This window comes from Nyctereutes procyonoides, unplaced genomic scaffold (genome assembly GCF_905146905.1).
Source record: "Nyctereutes procyonoides isolate TBG_1078 unplaced genomic scaffold, NYPRO_anot_genome, whole genome shotgun sequence".
Taxonomy (NCBI): Eukaryota; Metazoa; Chordata; class Mammalia; order Carnivora; family Canidae; genus Nyctereutes; species Nyctereutes procyonoides.
This window is the reverse complement of record NW_026575049.1, coordinates 32,905,231-32,922,694: the sequence shown is the minus strand read 5'-3', so window position 1 is coordinate 32,922,694 and position 17,464 is coordinate 32,905,231. Positions and strand designations below refer to the sequence as shown.

Sequence of the window (17,464 nt, the reverse complement as noted above, 5' to 3'; positions counted from 1 at the left end):
GACAGTAACTATTCACTAAGTACTGAGAACTTTTTCTACAATACCCTGACTTCTATTACGTATGCTAGAAGAATGACTGTTTGGGGGACAGGTGGACCATATGATGACTCTCAGGGATGTAAGGGATGTAGTGATACCCCAAACTCCCTCATTAAGGCATTCAATCCCCAATTTTTCCTCTTTTTTATTTGCTGTAGAGTGATTCTCATCAGTTCCGTGTCATGGCAGCTGTCCTTCGCCATTGTTTACTAATCGTAGGTCCAACTGAAGACAAAACAGAAGAGCTGCACAGGTAGGTAACCTCTGTGTTGATACCTTAGTGAAGGACATCATCAATTCTTGTTTTTATGCATGTAATTTTAGTTGTCATAAGCACAAGAAAGTGAAAATATTATAGCAAATCAGGTAAATAGTGAGAAATCATTACTGTGTCCTCATGAGAAATTTTCATTCTATCCCTTTTGACTTTATTAAATTGAGTCCCAACAAAAGAAGACAATTTGGCATTTGTTGCATTCAACAATAAAACCCAGGGCAACAATAATAATAGCACAATTCAGTAGTTATTGAATACTGTGTAGTGACATGATGCTGAGTGCTTTATATTAACTTATTTTAATCAGCACATCCACTTTATGAGGTAAGTACTGCTATTTTCCCCTTTTGACAGGTGATGAAATTGGGGCACAGAAAGATGAAGCAATTTCTCTGAGATCACATAGCCCTAGTAAGTGACAGGGCTTGGATTTGAATCCTGCTTTTCATTACTACACTCAAACTAATACTGTCACTGATTTCATTTTGAGTATTTACCGGGATGCCTTAGTGTCTCAGCCGTTGAGCATCTGCCTTCAGCTCAGGGCAAGATCCCTGAGTCCCACATCTGGCTCTCTGTGGGGATTCTGCTTTTCCCTCTGCCCATGTCTCCACCTCTCTCTGTGTGTCTCTCATGAACAAATAAAATCTTTAAAAAAAAAATACTGAAAAGTATACCTTAAGCAATATATATTAATTAAATTTTTAAAACTTGCTATAAGAATTTGGTCAGTCTCAAGTATTAATATTTAAAAAGTAGTTCAGGTGTTGGTGACTTGCCTGTTGGAGCTCTTGATGAACTACTGTTGAAATATGTCATTCTCTGAGAACTGAGTTCATGCATTTTTCTAGTTCTCTTTCTATTCTAGATCAGACTTGCAGGAACAACAGTTAAGACTGCATATGGTGCTCTAGTCTCTTAAAATACAAATGGTATTTTTTAAAGATTTTATTTATTTATTTATTTATTTATTTATTTATTTATTTATTTGAGAGAGAGAGAGAGAGAGAGAGAGAGCCATGAGCAGGGGGATGGGCAGAGGGAGAGGGAGAAGCAGACTCCCCACTGAGCAGGGAGCCCCACTTGTGGGCTCAATCCCAGGGTCCTAGAATCTTTTTTTTAAGATATTATTTATTCATGAGAAATACAGAGAGACAAAGACACAGGCAAAGGGAGAAGCAGGCTCCCCACTGGGAGCCCAGTACAGGACTCAGTCTGGAACCCTGGAACCACACCTTGAGCTGAAGGCAGACTCTCAACCACTGAGCCACCCAGGCATCCCCCAAGGTCCTAGAATCTTGATCTGAGCTGACAGCAAACACTGAACCAAGTGAACCATCCAGGCACCCTAAATACAAATGGTATTTTAAACACTGCAAATAAATTCAAATCTTCAATTAACTTTGACATTAACTCTGCTTTACAAATAAAATTGGGTTCTTCTTAATAGTAGAAAGTGCCTTTTGAGCATTTATAATATTCTGTTTTCCAAAATATGGCTTATGTAAAACTTCATAGGAACACAACCAGAGTGTAAAATGAAACATAACCTTAATTGTTATTTTTCAATCAAATCCTTATTATTTTAGTTAGGATCAGCAATTTATTATTTGATACTGTACAGAGTTTGTTGGTAGGTTATCTTTACGTACTCTGGTAGGCAAACATTCAAAAATTATTTTCTTCACACGTAAAAAGTGTGACTTTTTTTCTTCAGCTACAGATCAAAAGTTCCTTTGATTTTCTTGAGACTGTCCCTTTAAAAAATAATCAGATTAAGTGCAATAAATTTTAGCCTCTAAAAAGACTTAAACATTTTGTTTTTGTTTTGTTTTGTTTTTTAATTTTTTATTTATTTATGATAGTCACAGAGAGAGAGAGGGGCAGAGACACAGGCAGAGGGAGAAGCAGGCTCCATGCACCGGAAGCCCGATGTGGGATTCGATCCCGGGTCTCCAGGATCGCGCCCTGGGCCAAAGGCAGGCGCCAAACCGCTGCGCCACCCAGGGATCCCAACATTTTGATTCACTGTAATTTTTTTCATAATCAAGAGACACTAGAAATACAGATACAAAAACTTTAAAAAAATGGATTCATAATAAGCCCAAGAGTAAATTGATGGCTTTTTTTGTTTGTTTGTTATTTTGGAAATCAGATATCATAAGTTAAATGGCATTCATACAAGAATGTAAGGAGAAAGTGTTTTGGGAATTGTTATACTAGTTACAAAAAACATTGCTAAGGATTTCTCTGATAAATTTAATATTTTTTTGTTTTGTTTTGTTTTATTTTTTTAATTTAATATTTTAACACAGCACCCAGTATTTATCACAAAGAGAATAAGAAGAGATGTTTTAAAAATCAGATTTTTAAAAAAGTAATCAGTTTTCTTTCTTTTCCTTCTGATATTTACTTTTTCTTAAATTTTAAAGATATTTTTCTTTAAATTTGCTTTTATCTTAAAAGTTGGTCTGATAAAATATCTATTAGCTACACTGTAAATAAGAAGGGATATCCCTAGAGCCACAAACAGGATATAGGCGTATTTCTCAAAGGCTTTCCTAGGAGATTGAGGTTGCTGCTGACTTGACAGTTTATCTGGAATGGCCCTGCATGTCCCTTTAATCAGAATTAAACTGATTAGTGCCATTTGAGAGTAGTGACACTAGGCTAAGCCATTTAAATACAGAGAAAACTGCATTAACTTCAAAGGGCTATATTAGGAAACTTACTAAAATTGTAACACCCATTAAATTCTGCATATTTATAGTGGCCTGAAAATCAGGTGTGTGTCTAAGGCAAAGTTAGAACAACAACAACAACAAAAAATCAGAATATTTTCAAAGTAACATTTTGTTCCATTTTTTTTAAATTATTTTCTAAGTTTTTTTTTTCTTCTTGACACTTTGATTTAGGGAAAATGTACTGAAATAGGTAAACCTGGATAGTGTATGATAATGCATTATCATCAAATTCAAAGAGTTGTAGTAATGATTAAATGAGACATTAATAAAACACTCTGTCTCTGGCACTGAGGAAACACTCAGCAACTGAGAGATCTGCCCCTGCTTCTGCCATCACACTACTGTCACCGCCACTTCTGTTATTCTTATTACAATAAGCACGCTGGCTTTTTGATCCAATACTGAGTTCCAGATCTCTTTTGAAAAGTTGTTTTTGATTTTGATATTTTGTGTAGGAACTTCTGCGTACATCCTATGATCATGTAGAGAAGTCTATTTTCCACTCATCTAAGTTTTTCTCAAGCTAGATATATTTTATGATACATGCATGACAGGAACATTCTAGACTCCTCCAGGAGATGAGTGAGTAAAAACATGGCTTGGCAACAGCTTTTGTTGATGTGCTGTCTTTGTACGACAGTGTCCTTTTGTCCCCGCCCCCAGAGCAATCAAGAGGACAGGGACGTAGAGATAAAATGAGTTAGCTCACATAGACAGCTGACCTTAACCTTTATTTCCACTAATCAGCATCTTAGATAGTTTTTAAAATCTATTTATTTCATTTCCTTTTGTCTGTACTTAAAGTAACAAGTAAAGTGTTGGTTTGAGCCACCTTTTTTGATACATTAAAGGACATCCTAAATCTGTTCATCTCTGCTGTCTTCCTGAAAGTATTTTCAGCCCTCTTGTCCATAATCAGTAAGCTTATGCATAAATAGCCATATGTGGATGTGGATGTGGTTGTGGTTTTGTTTTATTCTAGAGAGAAGGGGGAAGATGGGAATGGCCTAAATGCTGGAGAGGTGAGGGGAGAGATGGACCAGATCTGATTTAATTCCTTTTAGCCTCTCAGTCTAACTTCTTTCACTTAGCACATTGGCATCTACAAAACGCTTTCTCTTTTTTTTTTTTTTCCTGCACTCAAAGAGCCAGTATGTCTTTAAAAAGTACTTACCTCCTTGCCTTTTTTATTGTTTGCTTAGACGAACTTTTTTTTATCTTACGAGATGTACGTATTGAATGAGACAATTTAGTACTTAATAATACCTCATTACAGTCCTAAGAAATGTCTTTTTTTTCCAGCTTTATTGAGGTACAACAGATGTATATTGTTTCAGTTTAAGGTGTACAATGGTGTTGATTTGACAGACTTACATATTGCAAAATGATTACTACCACAGCATTAGGTAGGCATAATGTCTTAAACATGGCCGACTTTTAATTAATGTTTGAAAACTGAGGGGAGAAGAGATGGGGAAATGGGTAAAATAGATGAAGGAGAGTAAGAGTATGTATAAACTTTGTATCATAAAATAATTAAGTCATAGGAATGAAAAGTACAACATAGGGAATGAAGTCAATAATATTGTAATAATGTTTAGTGACAGTTGGTAACTACTCTTAACGTGGTGAAAACTTCAATAAAAATTTTTTTGCAGAAGTTTGGAAACTGGATGATTTCATTTGGCTTATATTTATTAACTGAGCACTTAACTATATATTAGGCACTATGCTGAGCTCAAGGACAACAAAGATGAATATAGTCCAATCTCTGTTCTCCAGGGCTCACCAGCTAAGGGACATAACAGACATGTGAATAAATAAGTGCAGTTATTTTGATGAGTATTGTTTCAGACACAAACAAGCTTATACAGGCATACAGAAAACAAGAGAGTTTACTTTGGAGAGATTGGAGAAAGGGAGTCTTATTTTATTTTTTGTTATCATTAAAGCTCCTAGCTCTTTAACCTGATTCTTATTGTGAGTAACAGTTATCTAGGTGAACAGATATTTTTTGAACTATCATTGAGCACCATACTAGGTCCTTGAAGGGCTCCACAGTACATACTCTACAGGAACATATCTAAATGAGGAGACAAGACATAAATTTTATGAAAAGTTAGAAACCAATTTAAGACCATAGTAGAAGATCTGTCAAAAGATAGTTTTTGAGTAGTTCCCCAGTGACTTAATTGTCCAAATAATAATTGCTAATAAAATTTAAAGGACAAGCTCACTGTGTTCTAACATGATGAGGAAAGTCTTTCTTACTCATATTACACCTGTTCTCCATCCTCATCCAGACCTCTGGTCTCCTGATGATTCCTGTTTCTCCTACCTATAAGCCCCCTATGGGTTTATATTCTTCCCTCTCTATTCTAAAGCACTGGTTCATGATTTCAACCTATGTATACACCCTCATTTGTTCTGTCCTGCCAGTTTTGAAGCACCCAACCCCAGAGCTGTCAGACCATCTTCCTTCTCCACTTCTAAACACTCAGGCTGCTCTGGCTTGTAGGACATTTTACCTAACACAACAGGTTGGTCCATCCTCTCCACTGCATGCATGCAGAGTTGTTTCTCAAAAAGCAGATCTCTGCCTAGAATCCTCATGGCTTCCCTCTGTCTTTATGTTTAAGAGTAAATTTCTGTTTTCCTTTTGCACTTATTAATAATCTGCAGCCTCATTGGGGAAATCTGTTTCCCTGGCTTCTGTACCTTCTTCTTTGCCAGAATAACTCTGGTTTAAGGACATCAGTAACCCATCTGCCCATAACCTACATCTCATCATAGCAATCCCCTTTGTAATACTCCTACCCCACTCCACACGCACATACATGTACTTTTTTGGTCTCATTGTCTACTAAGGCCCCTCCATTAGAGGCCTTGTCCTTTGCTTTATACTGTATACTTAGCACCTAGCACAAGGCAGAGTAAATATTTATTGAGAATGAAGTAAGGTTTAAGCTAGTCTTAAAGAATGAGAACATTCTAGGCAGGAGAACACATGGCTAAATACAGAAAAGAGTATGTGTGTATGGCACATTTAGAGAACAATGATCAGGTTGCTGTGGGTTAAAAAGATATGCTTTGCTGAGAGCAGCATTCAGCGGTCTTTCCATCCATATCTTATCCAAAGTTTTCGTGAAACTTCTCACCTGCAGCTCCTCCAGTCTTCTCTTGCTGTTTACAGAAAAATTCCTCTAGCTCTTGACTGGTTCTTCTGCTGTTCTCTCTTGAGTTTGATATGCTTGGGCTTTAGAGCCATTGCTGCACCAGAATGACTATTATTGAGGTCACAAGTGACTTCCATGTTGCTAAACCCAGTGGACATTTCTCACCTGTAACATGATTTACTTGATCTGTCCACATCATTTGACAAGGTGATCACTCCATTTTTGTGTATATACATTCTTCCAGGATACCATACTATCTTGGTTTTCCTCCTACTTCATAGTTGTAATTTCTTCTTCAGTTCCTCAGTCTCAAGACATAGAGTGCCTCAGGTTCAGCCTTCATAGTCTTTCAGTCCATCTCATTCCCTCACTGATCTAATCCAGTCTTTTTTTTTTCTAATCCAGTCTTTTATCTTCAAACACCATCTACATGCTAATGACTCCTCAGTTTTGTCTCTAATCCAGATTTCCCTCCCTGAACTCCAGACTCTTATAGTTAACTTCCTGCTAACATCTCCACTTAGAAATCTAATAGATGTCCCAAACTTACCATATTCAAAGTTAAGCTTTTAGTCTTCCCCTAAAAAGCTGCTTCTCCTGCAGCATTTCCCATTTCAGTTTATGGGAACTCTAGCTTTCAACTTGCTAAGGCTAGAACCTTGGTCTCACACGTCACAACTACCTATCAAGAAATATCCTTCAAAATGTATCCATCACTTCACTGTTACCATCATGATCAGTCACCTGAATTATTATAGTAACATCCTCATTCTTCTCACCTTTGATGTCTTACCATCAGTTCTCAATACAGTAGAGTGACCCTTTTAAAGTAAATTAGAGTCCACCATCTAGAACCCTACAGTGGCTCCCATTTCATTGAGATTAAAATTAAATTATAATAGCCTGCAAAACCAATCTGCCCCCCCCATACCTATCTGATATCCTATCCTACTCCTTTTTCTGTATTTGTGGTTCAGCAAGATTAACTTCTTTACAGTTCTTCAGTCATACCACTACTTCTACCTTGGAGTCTTTGCTCTTCCTCTTCTATGTGAAATGTTCTTTCCCCACTTAGGCACATGGTTCACTCCCTTACATCCTTTCAGACTTTGCTTAAAAGACACCATTTTAGTGAGGACTACCCTAACTACTCTATTCAAAATTATAACTCACATGTTCGGTCTTACCGTCCTGGGTTTCCTTGCCAGGCCATTTTACCACCTTCAATCGTGCTATTCAGTCATCTTATTTGTTTTTACTTTTCATTGACTGTTCTCTCCGTGCTGGAACATAAGTTCCATAAAGGCAGGGATTTGTCTCTTTTCTTCATAAAACAATGCCTGACACAAATAATTAATAAATAATCCCTGAATTGAGCTAGATTAAATTTAGGAATTTAATCTTCTAGAGATCTTAAGGTTTAAGTAAACTCAAGCCATAAAAAAAAAAAGATATGTGAGCCCCAAATATAAAGAAGATACATTTGAACCAGAAAGATTTGTTAATGGCTATAGGTCTACATGTACCATTATCATGTTCCTCATTGTTATTTGATATTAAGTTATGTTAGGCCAATGATACAGGACTAGATTTTAGATTGCCTTCCCTCTCTCACAAATAAAAAGGCTTTAATCAGAGCATTAAGGAGTTCTAAATAGGCATTGCTTTTGAATCTGCATATCAGGAGGGGGCTGGGAGCATGAGTGGGAGGATGTCATGTCCCAGTGATTAATGATCTCTAGGAAGCTGAAAAGGGGAGAGTAATATACACAGTATTTCTACCCCCTGGAGTAGGAATGCAAACACCATTGTGCGGATCTGTGCATAGTCACTGACTTCCTGGTAGCTGGAGAATTTCATACACCCTTCTACCACAAATAAAACTGTCAGAGAAGTGACAGAGCTCAAAAAGCGGGCCTTCCTTACTTAAAAAGAATAGCTCAAACACAGTGAGCCAGAAAATTAATTTTGCGTTGTTTGGAAACCTGGTTGTTTAATAAGAAATGAGAAAATGGGAACTTTTCTTGAAAAGTCTATAAAACCTCCAAACATTTGTTGAATCAAACTCTACATTTTGTTTCTTAAATGTACCAGATTCTTGGAAACTGCTTATTTTAAATGAATTTAACGGGAAACATTCCTTTATAATGAAATGCATTATCTTAAACTTTTCAGTATGGTCTCTATGGTAGATTTAGAGAATCATACTATCAATGGACTCCAGTGCCTATTGCCCTATGTCTTGAAAAAAACCTAACATTTCAAAATGGTTTATACAGTTTTAGAAAGTAATTTTATGGCAGGGTTCTTTCATTTTGTTTTCATCCTCAGTGAATCTATATTTAATAACGGTTTCCAAATGCTTAAATCAGAAGCAAAACATTTATAACTCTAGATAAGGAACTACAGATATTTGCAAAAATTTTTGAAAGAAAGTTTGTGGGAAAAGTGTTGTATTCAACCATTTGTGATTTTTTTTTAAATAATCAAAATTAAGACCTTTGTTTAACAGTAGCGAGTAGTAATCACAGCAGCAGCAACAGATTTTTCATGGGGACCACCAAATAACTTGTATTTTAACCAGAAACTGTATATTCATAGGACTTGTTATTTTTTTTCTTGGTTCAGATTTTTTAGATACCCTTTACATTACTATGCATTGTTCTGCCTTATCTAATTTTTAAACTTTGATCTCTTATGAATATTTTTTCCATAATATAAAAAAGAAGGAAGGAAATAATCTTGGGGAAATGAGAGCTACACTTCAGATTGAAAGAAAGAAAAAAATGTGTATTTTATTTCCGTTTTGTTGTTGTTTGCTTTATCTTTGAGAGTGTCACTATAATCTAAATTAAAAGGAATTACTATGTTCTAAATTAAGACAGCATGGGATAGATTAAGCCCTGAGTTTGGTTTCCAAGTGGTTAGACTTTCTGATTGCATTTGCAAGAGTTTATTTTTAGTCAGGATGTGGTTATTTTTAGATCTGCTTCTCTGTCACTAGGAAATGTAATGCCTGTCTTTCCATTGTTGTTTATCAGGAAGTTCTGAGACACAGGCTTAGAAGATCCAGTTAGCAGAGAATACTGCCTCCTTTTAGATGAAAGACTGTGAAATAATGCCTGAAGGAAAATCTGTTAATTGAGAACATGTCTAATTTTTAAATTATTAATGTCACTTTAATCTCTTATACACTAACAACAGAACAAGATTTTTATGTAATACCAAAAACACAAGGTTTGGGTTCCCCCTACTGGTGTGCATTCCAGGTGCGTGTATTCATTAATGCATAATAGAAGGACCTATGGGATAGAAATTTGAAATGGCTATGCTGGCTTCTTTAAAGAGACCTGGTGATGAAAAAAAGAGAAAAAGTACCATTACCCATTTTCTCCTAATGTCTTTTAAAAAATAGGATGATCTAAAAATTGTATTTTTTATGTCTAGAAAGAACAAAACTTAATCCTATAATATTTGGTTTTTAATGCTGTTGCCTCTGTGATAAGCTGCTTATATACAGCTTCTCAGATGCTTTATGTTATAATCTAAGGAATAATAAAATACCAGTGGCTCCACAAAAGGATTTAAAATCCCAAGGAAAAAATATAAAACTAGCATTGTGTCATAATAAAATTAAAGAGCTGTATTAAAGCTCACTAATTCCTATTTTAGCATTTCAGAATGTGACATGACATCATGTGATTGTGTCCATTTAACATCTGTTCTTTCTAATTTGTCATATGTGAACTTTAAACAGTTCTCTTTATTTTCTGTCTCTTAGTAAATGCCAGGTAATATTAAAGGCTTGTTTTGAAAAAGAAAAATTTTAATTGACTCCTGGAAGTCATTTCTGAACTTCTTATTATGTTTGCATTTTAAAGGACTATTCAGTAAAATTAAAATATTGTATTTTTAAATTGCTTTTCAGCAATGCAGTCAACCTTTTAAGCAATGTTCCGGTCTCTTGTTTGGATGTTCTCATTTGTCCATTAACCCACGAAGAAACGGCCCAAGAGGCAACGACACTAGATGAACTGCCCAGTGATAAAACGGCTGAGAAAGAAACTGTTTTGAAAAACAATACCATGGTATACAATGGTATGAATATGGAAGCCATTCATGTTTTACTCAGTTTTATGGAGAAGAGAATAGACAAGGTAAGGCTGATAAAATGGTGGCCTTGGAAAGATGTTTCTAATGTAAATGTGTGCCATATATGCAAACATCACAGGACATGATTTTTAAATTTCAGTTTTTTTTTAATAGTTGACATATTGCTTAATTGTACCCTGGAAATAATTTTATTACAATATATGATTAGTTACAAAAACCAAGTGAATTTAATTGTTTAAAGCCAAGAATTTTGTTGATGCAATACCAAAATTGTGACTCGTGCCTGAAGGTGAAGGAAAAATTAATTACTTATCCATGTAGTTATTTTATAAGACATAGAAATAAAAATTATCCTCCAAAACACTTGATGATAAACACTTTCCATAATACCTAAAAGCTATCTTTAAAAAAAAATCATCAATATTTGATTTGGTGTGAGCTGCTTATTTTCTTTTGTATGTCATTTGCTTTGTCAGGTATATTAAAAGGCAGCAAGGTAATGTGGGTGGGCCTTCAAAACCTTTGCCTCATTTATGCCCATGGGCTGAGCCATTGAGGACCCAACAAAATGTAGGAAGATCCAGGGAGAATAAAAACAGATATTATAAACATGAACATAATTGATGGAATGGAAACATTGTTAGGAAGATAACTTCTTAAGTAGTTTGTAAAGCTTTGGTAACATAAAATGTCTCTCCCTCAAAAAGGAGTATTAATATGCTCGGTTATATAGACGAAAATAATACTGTTAGAAACTAATATATATGTCTGGTTTTCTTTCTAGGGAAGTAGCTATAGAGAAGGTCTAACTCCAGTTCTCAGCTTACTAACAGAATGTTCCCGAGCCCATCGAAATATCAGAAAATTTCTCAAAGATCAGGTAAGTGCTTAATGCATATTATACCTCATAGTTAATCTTCTTATATGTCATTTTTAAAAATAAAATTAATAAGTGGTATTCTCTCATGATGGTTTTATTTCATAAAATCAGAAACTCGGAAAATTTGTCTGAATCTTTGAAATCTTCCTAATCCAGAAAAAAGTGACCCTCTGTATTTCTCTGAGTCATTCAATCATTTATTCAGCAAACAGTTGAGATCTACTTTGTGCTGTGTTCTAAGCACCGAAAGGTCAAGTCTTTACCTTGTGGAGTTTTCCTTATAGTGGGGAAACAAGAGTAAATGAATAAAGACATGTTATGATGGCAAGTAGTGATGTGCTCTAAAGAAAGACAGCAGGGGATGTGGAGGCTGAGGTGAATGGAGAGGGCCTCTCAGAGAAAGTGACATTGAGTAGAAACTTAGGTAAGTAAGAAAAAGATCTCTGAGAAAATCTGGAAGAGGAATGTGGAAAGAACAAGGTCAAAGTCCCTGAGATGACAGGATGCTTTGGTATGCTTATGGAAGAGCAAGGAGACTAGACCAAGTTAGTAAGAAGAAGAATGGTAGATGAAGTAAAAAAAAAAAAAAAGTAAGCAAGAACCAGATGGCCTAAGGTTGTATAGGACTTTTGATTCTCTTCTAAGTGAGATAGCATGGGACCATTTTGTGAGTTAAATTAAGGGGACCTCATTTATATTTTAAAATACTCTGGCTACTACATGTAGAATAGACTAGGGCAATCTGAGTAGATGCAAGGAGGCCAGCTGAAAAGAGGTCTGATGGTGAAGGTTTGGAGTAGGATGTTAGTAGAGTTCACGGGAAGAATTCTTTCTACCACTGGTCTTCTGTCCATTTGCCCCTATCATATATCCTTTGTGTCTCCCCTTCTATCATGATGGGTGGATTGTCACAACTTTCTTCTTTGGCCAGCCTCTACACTTGTTCCTGGATTCCTTTCCTTCTCATCTTCTCAGGAACTTTGCTCCTGAATTTATCTCCTCTCTTACATTAACCTTTTTATATATATATATTTTTTTTTCTATGTCATTTCTGTCTTCACTCAAAAACATCTTTCATCTTAAAAACAAAAACACGTTCCCTCAATTCCACTTCTCCAGCTGCCTCCCCATGACTCTGCTCTTAGTAGTGCACTCTTCCTCAGAAGAGTTTTCTGCACTCACTTTTTTCTATTTGCCTTACTCATCTTTTTCTCCTGAACCCACTATAATTAGGCTTTCATGCTTTCTACACCATCGCAAAGGTACTCATCAAAAGTCACCAACCCAACATTGCCTCATCTAATAGTTCTCAATCTTTTTTTTTTTTAATGTATTCCCCAGTGCATTTTAAGGTGACTGAGTATTCTGTCCTTCTTAAAATACTTTCTTCACTTGATTTCTAGGACACAATAGGGAACCTCTTTGCAATTTCTGAGTGCCCAGAGTCAATATCGCCTTTGACTCTACTCCCACTCTCCTGGTGATCTTATTCAGCAGTCATGGTTTTGAAAACCATGCCGGTGATTTAAATATGCCTATGGCTCCTGAATTTATATCTCTGGCCCTGACCTGTCCCCTCAGCATCAGACTGGTAACAAACTACCTACTCATCTCATCCCCTGGGATGTATAGTAGGTGTCTTAAGTTTAACATAACCTAAGCTCTTGATTTCCTGTCGCTTCATATTTCTTTCCTTCTTTCCACATTTTAATACATGGTACCACCATTCACCCCACTGCCTTTTTTTGCCATATAGTTTTCCTTATTAAGTGAACCAGCTTCATTTTCCCCCTTTATGTTTATGATCAAGATTTAGTAAGCACCTTACTACATGATGAAGCACATTAGTAGATATTGCTGCTAAGGAGAGATTAGATAGTAGAGACTCTGTCTTTGAGGAATTTATAGTCCATTGGAAGAAAAGAGTAGTACCATGAAAGCATGAATACACATTTAAATCAAATAAAATAGTTAATTAATGAATTAAGGTCATTTCCAACTTGATTATTTTAAGATATTCTACTTAAAATAATAGGACTTGGTGAAGAATAATAAATGAAAAATATTTTAAGTTTTCTATATTTTAGCTTTTTCACATAAGATTCAGTTTCAACTGAACTGTTTAGATTTTGCCATCTCTAAACGGGATAGCCAGAAAGCCTATTTGTTAAACAATATCTTATATGAAAGCCTTGGGTCACCTATCATGTGGATACAAAGATTATGAAACCTACTTTTTGTTTTTGTTTTTGTTTTTTAAAGATTGATTGATTGATTGATTCATGAGAAACACACACAGAGAGAGAGAGATAGGCAGAGACACAGAGGGAGAAGCAGGCTCCATGCAAGGAGCCCGGCATGGGACTCGATCCCGGGTCTCCAGGATCACACCCTGGGCTGCAGGCGGCGCTAAACCGCTGCGCCACCGGGCTGCCCTGAAACCCACTTTTTGTCCTTAAAGAAGCACTACAGTATAAAGAGATGAGACCTGACAAGTAAAGATGATTAAAGACACAAGACACACACAAAAAAATCAGTTTTCCTTCTGAGAAAGATGCAGTCTAAACTATGATGATTAAGAAAGGCAGAATATAAAGTAGCAGATGATTAGTTTTCATAATAGTATAAATGAAACAATGGCTAATTAATTATTATTATGCCCTGTAGTTAATATCTGATTAAATCCAACTCATGCATACCCAAAGGAAATTGGTATTTAGGCAGGTAGAAAGAGAACAGATGGTAGAAATTACTGACCAAGGTTGGGTTAGTCTGGAGAGACTTACAGGAGAGACAAGGATTCTGTGGATTGGACAGAATGAGGAAATGGACAAGATCTGTCAAGGAAAAGACAGATGGAGGGTGGTATTTGGGAAGAAATAGAATGAGTCCATACGAATACAATTTGTCTGGGAGTGATATATTACAATAAAAGCCACAAACTTCTGTTTTAAAAACTTGTTTTAAGAAACCCAAAACAGGGATCCCTGGGTGGCGCAGCGGTTTAGCGCCTGCCTTTGGCCCAGGGCGCAATCCTGGAGACTCAGGATCGAATCCCACGTCGGGCTCCCGGTGCATGGAGCCTGCTTCTCCCTCTGCCTGTGTCTCTGCCTCTCTCTCTCTCTCACTGTGTGCCTATCATAAATAAATAAAAATTAAAAAAAAAAAAAAAAGAAACCCAAAACATAGCTAACAAAATTTGGGGGTGATAACCTTTGTTTATAGAGTCTTCACTCTAGAACAGTAGGCACATACTACATGAAATTACTCGTTAGATGTCTCATTCTTCAATTCATTCAGTATATAGAGACCATATAAAACTCAGTATGGTTAGTGAATCAAATAATAAGGGATTTACTGTGCAATGACTTTGTGCCTATAGAGCACAGAAATTCTGGTGCTGTACACTATCAGAAATATTGAAATATGGCTTCTGTAAACACTTTGGGTAGATTATTCAATTTTCTGAGACTTAGTTACCCTTTGTATTCACAGCCATATCTCCAGTGCTTCCAGTATTTCCTGATACATGGTAGGAACTCAATATAGAAAGAGAAGGGAAAGAAGAAAGTCAGTTGAATAGATTAAATAAAATGATATACACATGAAGGGTCTAGCAGAGTTCATTATTATTTGACTTTGTTTTTATCCTCATTTCCTCCTATAGTGCCCAGCTTATAGAAGCCGTTTTTAAAAAGATATCTGAAGGGTGCCTGGCTGGCTCAGTTGGTAGAGCATATGACTCTTGACTTCAGGGTTGTAAACTGACCCCCATGTTGGGTATAGAAGATAACTTAAAAATAAAATCTTTTTTAAAAAAGAAAAAATAGGGACATCTGGGTGGCTCAGCGGTTGAGCGTCTGCCTTCGGCCCAGGGTCTGACCCTGGAGACCCAGGATCAAGTCCCACATTGGGCTCCCTGCATGGAGCCTGCTTCTCCCTCTGCCTGTGTCTCTGCCTCTCTCTCTGTGTGTCTCTCATGAATAAATAAATAAAATCTTAAAAAAAAAAAAAAGAAAAAAGAAATGAAATCTTTTTAAGAAAGATATTCAGATTAATTCATTCTTCCATCAGCAAATATTTATTGAACATCTGTAATATGCCACGCACTGAGAGCAGTAAATAAAACAGAAAGAAATCCCTGCCCCTATGGTTTTGACTCTTGTGGAAAAAGGCCAATAGTAAAGAAATAAATACATACCATATCAGGTGGTGATGAGTGCTGTGAGGAAGATTAAAGCGGTTGGGAGAGGGAGCACAAAAAAGAAAAAGAATGCTCAAGGTTAGTCATATAGAGTAATCAGGAAATGTCTTCCTATAAGCAACATTTGAACACAGATTCTGAAATAAGGGAAATGAGCCATGAAAGTTTCTAGAGAAAGGGTTTCTGGGCAGAGGGAACAACAAATGCAAAGACCATGAGACGGGAAAGTCCATGGTGTATATAAGGAGTTCCATGGAGGTCTGTGCAGCTATAGCAGTGTAGGCCAGGAGTACAGTAGAAATGAAGTTAGAAAAATAGCAGGAAGCTGGATTATGTTAAATCTATGTTGTGAGGACGTTTTCACTATGAGTAAAATGAGAAGCCCTAGGAACTGGAAGACATTGAGAACAAGAATGATGTGATCTGACTTTCAGAGGATCCCTAGCTGCTTTGTGGAGAATAAATCACAGAAGGACCAGGATGGAAGCAGAGGCCACTAGGAGATTGTGATAATAACCAGTTCAGGTGAGACGTACCAGTAACTTGGTACGTCTAATATTAGAGGATTTGGGGCAGCCCGGGTGGCTCAGCGTTTAGCGCCGCCTTTGGCCCAGGGCGTGATCCTGGAGACCCAAGATCGAGTCCCACATCAGGCTCCCTACAGGGAGCCTGCTTCTGCCTGTGTCTCTGCCTCTCTTTCTTTCTGTGTCTCTCATGAATAAATAAGTAACAAACAAATGAAGCAATTTAAAAAAATAAGTAGAAGTTCCAGCAAAGCTGATTTTAAAAATAATAATAATAATAATAATAATAATAGTAATATTAGAGGGGGTAGTAAGTTTGTCTGGATTATGGATATATTTCAGAGGTATAAACAATATAATTTGCTGGTAGATTGGATGTGGGATGTGAAAGAGAAGAGGCTATTTCTAAGGTGTTTGTACTAAGCAGTTGGAAAAATAGACTTACCATTTAATGAAGTGGATGGAAAACTAAGAAGAAACAGCTGTCATGGAAGCATCAAGAGTTCTGTTTAGGACATGCTAAATTTGAGAGGCCTAAAACTCTAGAAGTCAGTAAAGAAATTAAGATAGAAATATAATTTAGGGAGCTCTCAGTATATGGAGACCATATAAAGCTATAAAACTGGATGAGATCACCAGTAGATTAAATGAAAATAGTGAAGAATGTTGCCCAAGAGCTCAACCCTTGAATGTTCCAATACTTAGAAAACAAGAAGAAAAAAGAGAATTGACAAAAGAGGCTAGGGTGGAGCAACCAGTTGAGATAGGAGGAGACCCTGAAGAGGGAAGAGTCTGGGTGGATGAATAGGTGAGTGAGTGAGCAAACAGACAAACCAGGACATTTCCTAGGCCCTCTGCAAATCAATCAATAAAATAGGGATGGTGGTCATGTTACTACCTCCTTTGCAAGGTTATTGTGGAGATTGATTCTAGAAAATGTATGTATAGCCTCTATTATAGCATCTAGCACCTAGAAAGCATTCAGTAATTAATAGCCATTTTTATTATAAAATAGAACCTAAGTTCAGATTTTTTTTATTTTTTTATTTTTTTTTTTTTTAGTTAAATGCTGCAGGAATTACAGGAAGGGAAAAATCAGTAGGAGTCAGAGTATTTAGGAAGACCCTGTGGAAGAAAGAGAAACTTGAACCTGACTTTTTTTTAATTAATTAATTTATTTATTTATGATAGTCACACACACACACACACACAGAGAGAGAGAGAGAGAGGCAGAGACACAGGCAGAGGGAGAAAAGCAGGCTCCATGCATCGGGAGCCCGATGTGGGACTCGATCCCGGGTCTCCAGGATCGCGCCCTGGGCCAAAGGCAGGCGCTAAACCGCTGCGCCACCCAGGGATCCCTGAACCTGACTTTAAAATGGATTTTGACAGAGGCAGGCAAAGGCACCCCAGATGCTTAGATGATTAAAAACTCAGAAATGAATTAAAGTATTTCATGGTGGTACAGTGAGAGATGTTTCTCTTCAAATGAAGTTTCATTACAAGC

The 17,464-nt window shown here is 36.6% G+C and overlaps 1 protein-coding gene across 5 annotated transcripts in view; it reads left to right on the top strand.

Annotated features, from left to right (window-relative positions):
- RIC8B (RIC8 guanine nucleotide exchange factor B) overlaps window positions 1-17,464 on the top strand; it is a 101,612-nt gene that overhangs the window by 48,321 nt on the left and 35,827 nt on the right. For all 5 annotated transcript variants that reach the window (XR_008664900.1, XR_008664899.1, XM_055328766.1 and 2 more), the window contains exons 4-6: window positions 198-292; window positions 10,165-10,393; window positions 11,134-11,229. Coding sequence is in view for 3 of the 5 variants with exons in the window: in XM_055328766.1 (XP_055184741.1) it covers window positions 198-292; window positions 10,165-10,393; window positions 11,134-11,229 (420 nt within the window). In the remaining 2 variants the exon portion in view is untranslated. The remainder of the gene's footprint in view (window positions 1-197; window positions 293-10,164; window positions 10,394-11,133; window positions 11,230-17,464) is intronic.